The sequence below is a fragment of the Cucurbita pepo genome, chromosome 10 (assembly GCF_057944985.1).
Source record: "Cucurbita pepo subsp. pepo isolate OVF chromosome 10, ASM5794498v1, whole genome shotgun sequence".
Taxonomy (NCBI): domain Eukaryota; kingdom Viridiplantae; phylum Streptophyta; class Magnoliopsida; order Cucurbitales; family Cucurbitaceae; genus Cucurbita; species Cucurbita pepo.
In genome coordinates this window covers 1,871,191-1,886,417 of record NC_141807.1, presented here as the reverse complement: position 1 = coordinate 1,886,417, position 15,227 = coordinate 1,871,191, and the positions used below count along the sequence as shown (strand labels likewise).

General features: G+C 34.8%; 2 protein-coding genes across 2 annotated transcripts; one reads left to right on the top strand and one right to left on the bottom strand.

The window, feature by feature from the left end:
* Window positions 1–560: 560 nt before the first annotated feature.
* Window positions 561–5,980, bottom strand: LOC111803630 (pentatricopeptide repeat-containing protein At2g21090). The gene is given in 7 exon segments (XM_023688129.2): window positions 561–1,532; window positions 1,534–1,601; window positions 1,604–1,632; window positions 2,013–2,208; window positions 2,281–2,463; window positions 3,005–3,170; window positions 3,681–5,980. Coding segments are annotated over 7 exon segments (2,940 nt in total). The 5' UTR covers window positions 5,265–5,980; the 3' UTR covers window positions 561–818.
* Window positions 5,981–8,808: 2,828 nt separating this feature from the next.
* On the top strand, window positions 8,809–14,560 carry LOC111803628 (putative methyltransferase PMT26). Its single transcript, XM_087127322.1, has 9 exons — window positions 8,809–8,961; window positions 9,777–10,946; window positions 11,066–11,215; window positions 11,904–12,174; window positions 12,338–12,448; window positions 12,570–12,744; window positions 13,048–13,320; window positions 13,590–13,784; window positions 14,017–14,560. Exons 2-9 carry the CDS (start codon window positions 9,813–9,815, stop codon window positions 14,243–14,245), a joined length of 2,538 nt encoding a protein of 845 aa, XP_086983448.1. The 5' UTR covers window positions 8,809–8,961; window positions 9,777–9,812; the 3' UTR covers window positions 14,246–14,560.
* The last annotated feature ends 667 nt before the right edge of the window (window positions 14,561–15,227 follow it).

Sequence of the window (15,227 nt, the reverse complement as noted above, 5' to 3'; positions counted from 1 at the left end):
TCTATAAAAATGGCATAGAGCCACAGTAAAATAATCACATACTTATCTATAATATATATATATATATATATATATATATATATATATATATTTTTCAAACTCAACTCTTAATTATGCTTATTTATGTTTATGCTTATTAATGTACTACCAAACTTCCTTATCGCGACGTGAATAGAAAGATTATAATTAAAAGACTAATTTATTATACAAATTCTCTAATTTTATTAGGGTACGAATTTTACTTCCTCAATATCAAGTGTTTGAGTATAAATATTAAAATGAATATTAGGTATTGTTGAATTAAAAGGCTTATAATTCGAATGATCTTCATCACCAATTCATACAAAATAATAAAATGTATAAAAAGAGTTTGTTGTAATTAATTTATTCAGCGACCTTTAATTTTAAAATTTAAAATATTACAATATTGTGATTCAAATCGTCCACTGTAATATAATATTAGGCAAGAACTAATTCTTTTAGAAAAAAATGAAAAAAAAATTCTTAACCCAAAAAAATATGTATTCAAAGAGGGAAGAATTTAAAAATAAATAAATAAATAAATAAAATAAAATAAAATAATTATAATATTAAAATAAAATTGTAAATCTGATGCTCTCTTTTCGAACAAATTTGTTTGCACTCAATTCTCATTTCTAATATTAGTGTATTCATTTATATTTTCTTTCATCATACAAAACAAATATTTAATTCAAAAAAGCATCCTAGCTAACAAACCCACCATCTTCTGAGGCAGCAAATGTCTTACTAGGAAGCAAAGCTCAATGTCCAAAAGTGAACTTTTAAGACAAAGGAAGTTATATTTGAGCAAGAAGAATCATGTTCCATGTGTCTGGGATACCGGGAAGACACCAATGCAAGCAATCACTACCACCCGAAGTTCCTTTGATACTGTAGTGGGATCTGTGAGCCTCATCCCTCAGATCGGAAAGAGCAGTTATATCCAACATCCTTACTTGTGTGCCTCTTACAGCATCCTCAACAATTGGATCGCTTGATCTATTCTGTCCTACTTTGCTTCCCCTTGATAACGGTGTGGTATTGACACAACTACCTCCATTATTCCATTCCCCGTTGCGAAAATGACGAAGAGACATGGTCCTGAAAAAAACCTTGAGTCGAGGATGAGAGGAGAGTTGTGAATCCAGCCATTGGACAATACTGTGCACAGTATAATTCTTAGCTGTTTCAATTTCTTTCAAGTTATCAAGTTCACTACGAATTCCATCTTTGTACATCACCCACCTATTTTCTCTAACTTTTGCTCGGTTCCAGTGATGTCCAGTATTAAGAACCAACACATCAAACAAATGGAGGAAGTTTCTCAAAAATGCTAGCGGACGGTCAAGATGCATGGCTACATCAGTGGTTGGGTCTGACATGTTCAATGGCAATAACTCGTTGAGGCTTGTTGACCAATAGTATAAAATAGTAGTATTAGTACTCGGAAAACGATATGCCCACCCATCTGGACGAATAGCGCCCTTAGCTTTGACAAGACCATATTCCCTTTCCTACGTCTTTAATTTCAGGACTCTCTTCCCCACCCGTGGCCATACACATCAAAGATTGAAATTGCTGCCAATAAATGCAATGATTTTGTCCTGCATTCTGAAAAAAACATATTGAGATCACTCAAAAAGTGTCAAGAATAGCAGACAAGTTGAAGACCATAAGATAAGTTAGATAACTATACTCTCAAGTCTCAGAATTCAGGGCAGGATGGAACTTGTTTAATTGCATATTTTATAACTAGTTCGCTAAATAAAAACAAGACAGCTATACATCATCTTTTTTTTTTTTTTAGGTGCGTTTGAAAACTATCATCCCGAACATACTACAGGTTACTAGTGACAAAAGAATGAAAAAAAAAGCCCACTGTTATCGCTTGTGGGAGAAAATCTGGATAAATTAACATTCACTTCCCTCGTGGAAAGTGGAGGAAGGATTCCAGCTTACAATATGCTAAAAACAAGAGGGAAGTCAAGTACCTTTTCAGGAATTCAGACCGCTCGAATGCTGGCAATTCACAATCTTTGGGAACCCAACGATATCTTTCATAGGAAAAATCAGTCCGCTCTGTCAGTCTACAAGCCCATGTTGCTGATAACCATCGCTTACATCCAAAACCAGAGTATAGCGGTCGACTATCGTCAAGGACCCATTCACCATTTCCATAGCTACAGGCTGAAAAGTTTAAGAAATAAAAAAATAAAGTAGATTCGAAAGCAGCACCACTAGTTTGGGCTAAGTACTTACTGTTCTCACTACTCTTGCTCCTGTTAAAATTTATTGTGGATGCAGCATATGTGAGTGTAACTTCTGAATGTGTATCATCTTTTGCGGTCTCTTCTTTTGTACTTGAATTTGAATATGTTTTTTCAGTGCTCTCTTTTACTGTGTCAGGTATTACAGAACTGTATGTGGAACCTACCATGAACCCTAAACAATCATCAGCTCGTAGCAAGAAAAGAAAAAGTGCAAAATACACTATATTTGCATTTGAATATGTTTCAGCATTTAACTAAATTCATTACATTTATCAATCATCTTTTAAATAACCGATTTTAACATTTTCAATTTTGTCTGCCAGGTGTAAAGGAGTATTGCATGTTCACTTGGTAAGTTTTCAATTTTCAAAGCATTAAGGCTGAATAGAGGGGTGCGAGAAAAGGGATAGCAGCATGTATCAAGAGAAAGAGTTGAACCTATGGTAAAATGTAGAGATGTATTTTTAACTCGTAGGGTGAAGTCTCCATTTAAACGAGGAATGGGGGAAGGAGCGGATAGAGATTTCTACCCATTAGCTAAACAAGGTTAAAAATCCCAATTGTTTCGAACTTTCTCATTTTGGAATGAGATAAAAATTTAACATTCAAAAACTAGTCTAAAGGTTCCAACAAGAGAACGAAGAATGCCAAGAACTAGTCTAATTACATAATCGACATGCTCTACATTTATAAACAAGGGTTGACGAGCATACCTGAATAAGAAGTTCTATACCATGCTTGAACTGACTGAGAAGTGGTAATAAAAGAATTTTCCCCCCACGCCCACAACACCACGATGGTGAATGCAAGAGCAGCCATAACAAAGGAACAATGCTTCCCTCTTGCGGGGAAATTATTTCTCAATTTCATCTCTGCAAACTAATTCATAAGACAAAGCTCGATCAAACCTCAGCACCCAGAAATATTACTTCCAGTAACGAAAATATTACTAGAGGATTACAGAACGAAAAGCAGCAAAATCAAAACCCCTGAATGTCAATCTTAGTTATTCTTATCCATGTTGAAATGTTGAATGATGAATATTCTTATCCATTACCATCCCAATCTTAGTTATAGGCTACAAAAAAATAAATAAAAATACAGGTATCCTACTTGATAGCAATCTGTCCTTTTCAGCCTTGTAGCTTCACATTCTCAAATTCTTTCCTTAAAATTGCTAGCTTCTTCAATGTCTATACATTTGCAACGCTGTGATCCAAATAAATCATGCTTAAAGTTCAAGTACTCTTAACCATCATAAAAGTAAATACCATCGTCAAGAGGCATGTAACCAAATTTTTTCATATGATCTAGTAGTATGAACATTAACTCGTATATCTCACCCATCTGACTATGGGAATTATCTCTTGCCACAAACTTATGTCTTACGTTTCTTATTTCTATGAAGCTTTGTGCTACTTCCTTCTTGAAACCTCTTTCTTCCATAAGTTTTCTCACATTATGGGCATCCATCCATCTACTTGCTGCTGCAAAGACATTAGATAACATTACATATCTTCCAGCATTATCTGGTTCCATCTCGAACAAAGTTTCTGCAGCTCTTATAGCCAGGTCCAAATTGTCGTGTATTCGACAAGCCCCCAGAACTGCACCCCATATACCCACGTGTTTTGATGCATTGGGTGCCCTGGATATTAAATCCAATGCTTCGGCAAGTCTATTTTTTCTTCCAAACATATCGATCAAGACTGCATAATGATCTAAACTAAGCTTAATATCATTAGACTTCTCCATTAACTCCATAATATATAATCCTTCAGATGACAAACCAGTATGGGAACAGGCAGACAGCACACCAAGAAACGTCACTTCATTAGGCTTTATCCCTACTTCTATCATCCTCCTAAATGCAATAAGTGCTTCCCTTCCGAGCCCATTTTGTGCAAACCCAGTTATTAGTGAATTCCACGAGACTACATCCTTTTTAGGAACCAAGTTAAACAACGTCCTAGCTGATTTCATGTCACCACTCTTACTGTACAAATCAACTAAAGCATTACACATGTATACGTTCGGAAAATTAAGGTCGCTGCTCCTTCTGGTTATGATTCCATGAATCTCTTTCCCTTTTGCTATCAAAGCAAGATCTGCACACGCACTTAAAACACCTACAAATGTGAAAGCATTAGGAGAATATTTTTCCTCCAACATTTGTTGAAACAAATCCAGGGCCTCATTGCTATACTTGTTTTTCACAAAAGCATTAATCAAAGCAGTCCATGTATGAACATTTTTTACTGGCATACTCCTGAACACTCGAAAAGCATCATCTAACTTGGATGTCTGAGTATAGGCTACAACCATGGAGGTCCAGGTAATAACATCTCTCTTCTGCATTCTACTAAAAACAGAATATGACGTGCCCGGTTCGCCACATTTACCATAAGCATTAATTACAGCATTGCAAACAATCATATTGAACTCCAATCCAATGAAAATAGCTGCTCCATGAACCTGACGCAACATTTCCAAAGCACCCAAACAGGCACAAGTACCCACAATACTCACAAAAGTAAACTCGTCCAAGACTAAACGATCAAAATCTTGTTGCATTTGCCAAAAGATATTCATTGCTTCTACATACAACCCATGGTGAGTAAAGCTAGAAATCAAGGTATTGTAGCTAACAATATTTGGATGAGGCATTTCATCAAATATCATACGAGCTTGACTCAAAAATCCAGCACGTGAGTAGGAAGCAAGAATGGTATTCCACGAGTGGATATTTTTAAAGGGTAAATCATCAAATGCCTTCTGTGCATTTTCCATAGAATTACATTTGGAATACATGTCAATAAGACGGTTAGCGAGGAACGGATCAAACGAAAGAGCGGACTTAATAAGGTGGGAGTGCAAGGACATCCCAACCTTCAAGTGTTTGTGTTTGATGCATTTTGAAATGAGAAAAGCATAGTGATCAAAGGATGGGAAAAAACCAGACAGAGGCATCATTTTCAGATCGTGAAAAAACAGAGAATTAGAATCGTTAAAGTGGGCTAGTTCATATAAATCTTCTACAAATTAAACGTCCTAATGCCCAATTAATACATTGAAGATTGTCCATTCACACTCTAGCAGGACGGCACTCAATGAGTAGTTCACCAGTAGTTGACGAAACTCCAACAGAGCAAGAACAAAATCGTATAACCAATATTATATCATACAAGATGACAATCTCTACAACAAAACCTTCATCAAAATCACCACGATTACTTCCGTTTCAACTCTAAACCAAGGCCAGTAGTTGAATCTGAAATATAATGTTAATTACTAACTTAAAAGCGTCCAACATTCTGCCAAATCGATGTCCAAACAAAGAAATTCATACCTTCACGAACTCCGGAAACTTCAACAACAAAATGTCGAGCATTGTCTACAACCTGCTCGCAAATTTCATGGATTCACTAGAAAAAAGTTTACCTCAATTCACAACTTTCCTCTTCCGTGTTTCTTTCACAAGCCGTGACCTAGAAATCCGACATGTGAACTTCAAACTTTTTTCCTCAATCCCCAATCGCAAAACCAAAGAAGCAACAAGAATTTTTCTTGAAATTCTTGGAGTATTCACCATATTTACTAGAAAACAAATTCCGCGTAGGGAAGACGAAGAACAGTAGAACACAACCTCTCAGAATTTTTCTACCGCTTATCACAATTATAATGAAGTATTTAATTTAATCAAGTCGACCTAAATTTATTTACGAATTTTTCTATTTTAATTAAAATTTAAGATTTTACCTTTATTTTTATTAAATGTCAAATTAACAAAAATTAAAATATATAAAAAATTGCAAATTTTGGACAAAAATTAACCCACAATGCCGAGACTATAATAATTTTTTTTTAAATATTATTTTTTGCATTTATAATTTCAAAATATCTATATTTCTAGGAGCAAATAATATTTTTTTCAAGAAAAAAACAAATTATCTGTCTACTGCAAAAATCCAGACTTTCCACGATGGTATGATATTATCTACTTTGAACATAAGTTCTCAGGGGACTCACTTCTAACACTCTTCGACACATCCACATCCACATCCCCATCCATGGCCCTGCTGTTGCTCCGTTTAATTTACATAGAGAGAATTTCATATAATAAAATGTAAACCGTACGTGTTTGATGGTAAGAGTTCTCGAACCTAAAGAAATCGATTCTACCCTAAAATTCAATCAAATGATAGATGACTTTTAACATACCCGAAAAGAAATATACGCTCTCGAGTTTCTACTTACCTCGTTGCTACCAATCTTGTTCAACCGACGATGAATCAAAATGTTGCTTGGTATGGTTGGAGGAAGCTCCGAGTCCCTGTCATGCTTTGTTCTCTCTCTTCTACATGCATGCATTAAATAGAAACTCTCCATTTTCTCTCTCATGCATGCAAGCAAGACTTATACCCTGTTCATTATTGCCCTTACTCATATTTTTTTCTAACGTGTTACCTTAATTATTATATTTGTCAACTTTCTTTTATATGATATTAATACGAGATTTTCGAGTTTAAGCTCGTATAAGGATCGTTTCACTTCTCGTCCTAAACTCGTATAAGTTATATTTAAGTCTTTGAATTTTCGAACCTGACATTTTAATCTCATTTACTTTTATAGTTGACGCATTCGTTCTTACTAATCATACTTATTAGATATTTTTTTATTGTTTTTAATTTAATGTGACATAAATATAAATTAAATTTATGATATAAATAATATATATTATATATGTGGGTATTATTTTGTGTATTCTTTTTTAATGTTTAATATAAAAACATTAAAACAATAATGTATAAAACTAAAACTAGAAAAATAAAAAAATAAAAAAAAAACAAACCTTTGCTTTCATCTTCATCCTCACCCTCGCATTCTTGTTCATCTTCATCATCTCTCTTTTTCTTTTTTCTTTTTTTAAATTTTATTTTCCTCTTATTTCTTTATATTTCTTTATATGTGATCACATACTATATTTGGAATATTTGGAATGAACAAAATGTGGGCGGAAATAAATTTGGAACTAATTATCGAGCAGATCCACATCGAACATGCTTGATTCGTTTTTACCTGTTTTGTTCCACGTAGAGAATATCTAATTTTGAAATGCCTAAGAATAAGACTGCAAATGTTGAGGATAAAGGTTAGTTTTGACCTGTTATATATCATCATCCGTCTCACAGTTTTTAAATGCGTTTACTTGGGAGAGGTTTTCATACTTACTGCTTGTTTTTCTCTCCAACTAAGGTAGGATATTACAATTTTAACTCAGTATTTTTTTTATCTATTAAAATTTTATTTTTCCAAATATTTATAAAAGTTCGAATTTATTACACCCATAAACTTAAAGTTTTAGGTTCCACGATGATTTGATTTCATCATGACTAAATTTCTCTCGAGCTTTCTTGACATAATTTTTCATTCTCAAACCATGCTGGTAAACTAATGAACTTTGATTTCTTCCGTCATCTCTTTTAAACGAACATCAAATACCAAAGTTTTATTTACTCAAATTCTCTATTTTAAAGTCTTTGAAATTTAATTGTTTAAAAGAAATCTATAAATTTGGTATGGTTTGTTTGTTTAATTGAGAAAGAAATTAGATTAAAAAGTTAATCTTCAAAATAATTTTTACAATAAAAAAAAATGCTCTTTTAGAAATTAAAATAAATTTGAAAGGAATAAAATAATGAAAAAAAAAAAAATCAATGATCAATTTCAACGGCGTGGATCGAGAGTCGCTGTCACGTCTTCTAGAAGACGAGATTGAGATCTAAGTGCCACCTTACATTAAATTAAATTATATAGCGAAAATAAAAGGAAAAAAAAAAAAAAAAAAAACTTAACCAGCTTTAGTCCATTATTTTTAAATGTTTGAATTTAATATTTTAAAAATAATTTTTACCAATTTAATAATATAAAGAGGTGGAGAGTGAATCTGCCACCATACTAACTTAGTAGTAATTGAGATTTTTTTTTTATTGAGTAAATTTTTAATATTTAGAATTTATTAAATAATTTAAGAATAATTAAAAGAAAAGAGAATTAAATATTTTTTTTATAAGAGTGTGGAAATTTCTCCTCGTTTAAAAAAAAGCATTACAAAATTTATTCTCAACTATATATATATATATATATATTTTAAAGTCAACATCAAGAGATAGAGGGAATATTGCAAAAGAAAAAAAAAAATGAAGCATGAAAATTTTAATAAATAATGTTTAGTTTAATCATGAAGGGCCACCTGTCATTCGCCCACATCCGATGTACGGCGTGTGTTTGCACGCGCACGCGCTTTTTTGAAAATTACACCATAGAAAGCGCGCGCGTGTTTCGCTCACTCTCCTCACCGCGTGTTTTTTTCTATTATTTCTAAGGTCGGTGATTCCGGACACTGTTCGATAAAAAAGAATATGTTTAGCAAATGAATCATGTAATTACAAAACATTTAAATCAGTAATTTGATTAATTTTTGGTAAAAAAATTAATTAATTTAATCCACCATCTACTAATCCTCTCTTTGTCTCTCTATTTTCTCTATTAATTCTTCTCTCCCCCCCTTCATTCGCCCGACCATTACATTTCATCCTCTCTGCCTCAGAAAAATGGTGGAATAGTTTCCAACTTTATTGTCTTCTTTTCTAGATCTGTTCTTTCCAAGGTAAGCCATGGCGCTATCGCTTATTGTTGGCTGTTTAGATCGCGTAGATCCCCTTCCATGTCCTCTCGTTGTTTCTTTCTTTGGTTCTTACATTCAACATGTTTTAGCTTTCTTGCGCCTTCAATGCTCTAGTTTCTGGTTTCTGCTTGCTTTTTCGTTTATGTGTGTTTTTATTGTAGATCTAATTTGGTTTTTCGCAAACTGTGGTTCCTTGTTGCTTTTTTGCTTCGCATTGGTGTTTGATTTATTCGTTTTTGTGCCATTTGAATTTAGATCTGGTGGAGTTTGTTTGAATTGTTATTGTTTTGCGTTGTGTGTGAATGAATGATGTTATCTTTTCATTATAAGTTTACGTGATTTTTGGATTTTGTTTACGCGGGTAATTTATGTTTTTGTTCTGTGTTCTGGATCGACCTTGTTAGTATGGACGTACTAAAACATTGGTTGATATGTTTTAATGTGTTTTGAAGTTGATTTATCCGATCCTCCTTGTCTATGTCTCCATTAATGTGAGTGACTGATTGCTGTAATTGTGTCGTGAATTATGGCTGAATTTTCTTTCTTGAATATTTTTCTTAGTGCTCTAGCCAGATCTATGTCAAGTTTCTCTCAAGTTGAATTTCTGTTTTTCTGGGACTTTGAATTGTTTGTTTGACGTTGATGTTTGAACGACTTCATGGGACCAAGTTTCACTTTTCATAATATCTTTTGCTAGTATGAATGCAGCTGTCAATGACCTTTGTGTATTCAACTAATTAATACTTAGTTTATTTTATTTTAAATTTCTAATCTGTCTATTCCCTTTCCATTCTCAGGTGAAAACTCTATAGGACAGAACTTTACAATTAGAAATGGCTATAGGGAAGTATTCAAGAATAGATAACCGAAGGTCTTCGTCGAGTTACTGCTCTACAGTGACCATTGTTGTATTCGTTGCTTTATGCTTGGTTGGGATATGGATGTTAACATCATCATCTGTAGTTCCGGTTCAAAATATTGATGTGCCACAGGAGAACAAAAATATTGCAAAAAGTCAAGTGGTTGAGACCAATGAGGCCAACACTCAGCCTTTTGAAGATAATCCAGGAGATTTGCCTGATAATGTAAGGAAAGGGGATGACAATGAAGGTTCTAATCAGCAGGAAAGCCAGGATGAGAAGCCTGAAGAGAAGCCTGAAGAGAAGCCCGAAGAGAAGCCAGAAGAGAAGCCTGAAGAGAAGCCGGAAGAGAAGCCAGAAGAGAAGCCAGAAGAGAAGCCAGAAGAGAAGCCAGAAGAGAAGCCAGAAGAGAAGCCTGAAGAGAAGCCTGAAGAGAAGCCAGATGAACAGAATGGGGACAAGAGTGGAGGGAATGAAGAAACTAAACCAGACGATGGAAGTAAAACAGAAAATGGTGATTCTAAGGAGGAAAATGGAGAACCAGGTTCTGAGTCTAAGCCAGAGGCGGGTGACAATGGATCCGGTGGACAAGGAGATCCTGAGGAGAATTCTAATGAGAAACAACCAAATTCAAATGATACAGAAGAGAACAGCAAAGACGACAAAAAAGCAGATGACTCAAATGATACTAAAGATGGAGAAAACGGTAACAGAAAGGAAGAGGAGAATGCGAAGTTAAATGAAAATAACCAATCCAAAAACCTGACTTCTGGTGAGGTGTTTCCTTCCGGTGCTCAGTCGGAGCTTTTGAATGAAACGTCAACACAAAATGGGGCATGGTCAACTCAGGCAGCAGAGTCGAAGAATGAAAAAGAGACTCAAAGATCTTCCACGAAACAATCTGGGTATGAGTGGAAAATTTGCAATGTTACTGCTGGATCAGATTACATTCCTTGCCTCGATAATTTGCAAGCAATTAGGAGTCTTCGAAGTACAAAACATTATGAACATCGAGAAAGGCATTGTCCTGAAGAACCTCCTACCTGCCTTGTTTCACTTCCAGAGGGCTATAAACGCCCAATTACATGGCCAACTAGCAGGGAAAAGGTTAAAAAGATTTAATATCTTTGCTTCGAAAATACGTTTTATGTTATAAGTTCAGTTTTTGAATTGTTTTTCTTTTTTCCCTTCATTCTTTGATTGTCTAATTGAGTGTGTTTCTGCAGATTTGGTACTATAATGTTCCCCACACAAAACTTGCTGAAGTTAAGGGGCATCAGAACTGGGTAAAAGTTTCTGGTGAGTACTTAACGTTTCCTGGTGGTGGGACCCAGTTCAAGCACGGTGCTCTTCACTACATTGACTTCATACAAGAGGTAACATTCTTCTCCTTGAGCTCCTGTTAGTGTAATATGTTACATGCCCATTTGGTTTGCACATTAGCATCTCCATCATTGGTGGGTGTGATAGTGTATCTGTATACTTTTCAGATCTTGCATTGCAATGATGATGCCGTGTCTTTTATCTAATCTACTTTCTCCACCACTTGCTGCTTTATTTAACTCATTCAAGCTAATTAATTGCATTCTTGATGGAAGTCACTCAGGGATATTGATCAACCTCACTATTAGCCGAGCAAACCCCCACACCCCACTTTCTCTGTTTTTACACAAATAGGTGCAGTTTATAACATTACCAAACACAAAAAAAAAATTCTTAGTAACATTTGGTAGGTAATAAATTTATTTTCTACTTTTAGCAAAATTATTCTCGTTGTGTAACATTTCTTCATTAATTCTATTGTTATTGATGCTTTGGATTGGAGGAAATTTTATTGTATGATATTGATAATTGACCAGTGAAGCTAATGGTGTGCTTGTTTATATTGGTCGTTCTGGTCTGTTATTTTTTTACTTCGTTGGAAAATCTTTTTTGAGTGAACTTGTAAATGTACACAATTTCATGCAATCTAAAAATAGATGACGATGTCTACAGTTTGTGGACGTATTGAACTGAAGAATAATGCTTTGTGATTTATGCTAAACAAATTTTCTTACCGTGCAGTCTGTCAATGATATCGCTTGGGGAAAACGATCACGTGTAGTTCTGGATGTTGGATGTGGAGTGGCAAGCTTTGGAGGATTTCTTTTTGAAAGAGATGTACTAACCATGTCATTGGCCCCAAAAGATGAACACGAAGCACAAGTCCAGTTTGCACTTGAGAGGGGAATTCCTGCCATATCTGCTGTTATGGGCACGAAAAGACTTCCCTACCCCGGAAGAGTTTTCGACGTTGTCCATTGTGCTCGTTGTAGAGTACCATGGCACATAGAAGGTAATGTGATCATTAGTACGTTTGTTGGATAAATTTCTATTGTTTGGAACCGACTTCAATTTCATGTAGTGAACAGACTTCAATTTCATCACGTCAGTGACTAAATTTATCCATTTTATCAATAGCTTGAGTTTCAATATTCACTTCTGAAGAAGCTGTGCAGGTGGCAAGCTTCTGTTGGAGCTGAATCGTTTGTTGCGGCCTGGTGGCTTCTTTGTGTGGTCTGCTACACCAGTCTATCATAAGAATGCTGAAGATGCTGGAATATGGAATGGTTGGCCATCTCTAAAACCCTCATGATCCTTTATCAATTTTAGTTGTAAATGTATATGTAAAACTAGAGATCTTCAAATTTAGAGTCCTAATAGCTTTGCATCTTGTGGAACTATTTGCAGCCATGACAGAATTGACGAAAGCTATGTGCTGGGAACTTGTATCAATTAACAAGGATAAGGTGAATGGCGTTAGTGCAGCCATATATAGGAAACCTACTAATAATGATTGCTATGAGCAGAGATCTGAAAAGGAGCCGCCTGTCTGCCCGGATTCAGATGATCCAAATGCTGCCTGGTACTTATCTCTTATAATTTTAATTACTCCAGTTAAGAAATGTGTCCATCCATACTTACTCCAGTTAAGAAATGTGTACTTCCATACTATCCAAGATCCAATTACTATGAAAAGGATTCAGCAAATATTGAGCCTCTAGTCCAGAATCATTCCCCCTCATATATGCGTTCTTGTTTGTTCAATTCCTTATTTCTAAGTAAAGCTTATTAGACCAAATGTACTTGTAATTTTCTTTCTAAAATAGGTAAGAAAAGTTTATAGCTTTGTTGCTACTACAACTGAATTTGTTCAAACCATCTGCAGGAATGTGCCACTCGAGGCATGCATGCACAAAATCTCGACAAATGAATCAGAACGTGGTTCTAAATGGCCCGAACAATGGCCAGCGAGATTGGAGAAACCACCATACTGGATGTTGGATTCTCAGGTTGGAGTTTATGGAAGAGCTGCTCCTCAGGATTTTACTGCAGATCATGACCACTGGAATCGTGTCGTGACAAAGTCATATCTAACTGGCATGGGAATTGACTGGTCAACGGTGCGGAATGTGATGGACATGAGAGCTATCTATGGAGGGTAAGATTCTCCTCCCCTCACAGGAAATATACTTCAAAATAGCTATCATATTTCTGTCGCTTGGCAGTAAATCTTATCAGTTAGTTTATATCTGGTTCTGCAGTCTTCTACAGTTAGAGTTGTGTGTAATTTTATAATTATTAGAGTTTGAAAGAGTTTACTACGTATAGGGTATAGAAAAGATGAGTGTCACTACCGGTAAATCTGTTCTTCAAATGTTGGGGCATAGGGTTGAGTAAATATATGAACGGTTCTTCACTTTCTCACAGATTTGCTGCTGCATTGAAAGATTTGAAAGTGTGGGTCATGAACGTAATCCCAATAGACTCAGCTGATACTCTCCCAATTATCTACGAACGAGGTTTGTTCGGTATATATCACGATTGGTGTGAATCATTCAACACCTACCCGCGTTCGTATGACCTTCTTCACGCAGATCATCTTTTCTCCAAGGTCAAAAAGAGGTAAAGCTTACTGCTTATTATAAACAACATCATTTATCACTCCTTTACTATGTTAGACGAACACGACTCTCCACAATGGTATGATATTGTCCAAAAAGGCCTCATACCAATGGAGTTAGTATTCCTCACTTATAAACCCATGATCATTCCCTAAATTAGTCGATGTGGGACTTCCATCATCCAACATATTAAACTTTTGCTAATGCCTTACTCGATCGATCCACGTACGCAGATGCAATCTAGCAGCTTTAGTTGCAGAGACGGACCGAATCCTCAGGCCAGAAGGGAAGCTCATTGTCAGGGACAACGCGGAAACAGTGAACGAGCTTGAAAACATGTTCAAGTCGATGAAATGGGAGGTTCGGTTTACGTACTTCAAAGACAATGAAGGATTGCTGTGCGTTCAGAAGTCAATGTGGCGACCAAGTGAGTCTGAAACACTCCAGTATGCTATTGGTTAGAGCCGATGGGTGGGCGTCTGGATTGTCATTCAACAGCACCATCATCTCACTCTACTTGATAATGATGCCAAAGGAGGAGGGGAAAGGTTAGGTCATATTCTTTTTTTGGTTTGGTTATTCAAAGTTTCAATTTCATGGGAATGCTACTTCTTCCTAACTAGGCAGTGTATCATCATCATCATCATCTTCATCTCATCTCATCCAAGGCCGTTGGGTGAAATTCATTTTATTCCTTCTTCAAAGGCTCAGTTTTCTCTGTACTCTATCATCTGATACTCGAATAGTTATTAATGAAAAATCACATACATTCTTGCATACACATGTATTTTCATTCTATCAGTTAAGGATAATTACACATTTTAGTTCTCTTTGTAATAGTTATGAAGCCGGACCTAAGATAGATAAATGACATTTATTTTTAGTTGAGTTGGTTTCTGTTAGGCATGTGAGTGTCTTCAAAATTTGTTGACTATGTAAGCTGAATTGGACCGGACAAGTCACATGTCGATTTCGTTGTTTAAGGTAACTTATGAACTAATTTTAAATTTTCTTAAATATTTTAACTACCTTAATTTTAATTCTAATGCTAAAATTACGGAAATTGTCTGACTTTCATTTTTCTAATTGGAGTCTGATTTTAATTGTTAAAATAATATTTTTGTCTAAGTTATTTAAACTTAATCGTTCTATTTTTAACCACTTTTAAACTTAGTCTTTTTAAAATTAATTTCGTTTCATAGATATTAATTAAATTTTCTAATAATTTCTATGAAAATAAAAACACTATATGCATATATTTCCAAAGAATACTTTTTTATTTGTTTTTAAAAAGTAATAAACTAATAACATCAACTGCATAGAACTAAAATTGGACACTTAAAAATATAAATATATATATTATTGATCGTGTTTAAATATTTAATCACTAAAAAAATTAAATTACTACAAATTTATTTGTTTTATTTTATAATTTTGAAAATTA

Excerpts from the sequence above, each read along its gene's own strand:
- LOC111803628 (XM_087127322.1), top strand. The coding sequence starts at position 9,813 with ATGGCTATAGGGAAGTATTCAAGAATAGATAACCGAAGGTCTTCGTCG. Across the intron at positions 12,175-12,337 it reads AGTACCATGGCACATAGAAG|GTGGCAAGCTTCTGTTGGAG; the intron begins GTAATGTGATCA and ends GAAGCTGTGCAG. Across the intron at positions 12,449-12,569 it reads AGATGCTGGAATATGGAATG|CCATGACAGAATTGACGAAA; the intron begins GTTGGCCATCTC and ends AACTATTTGCAG.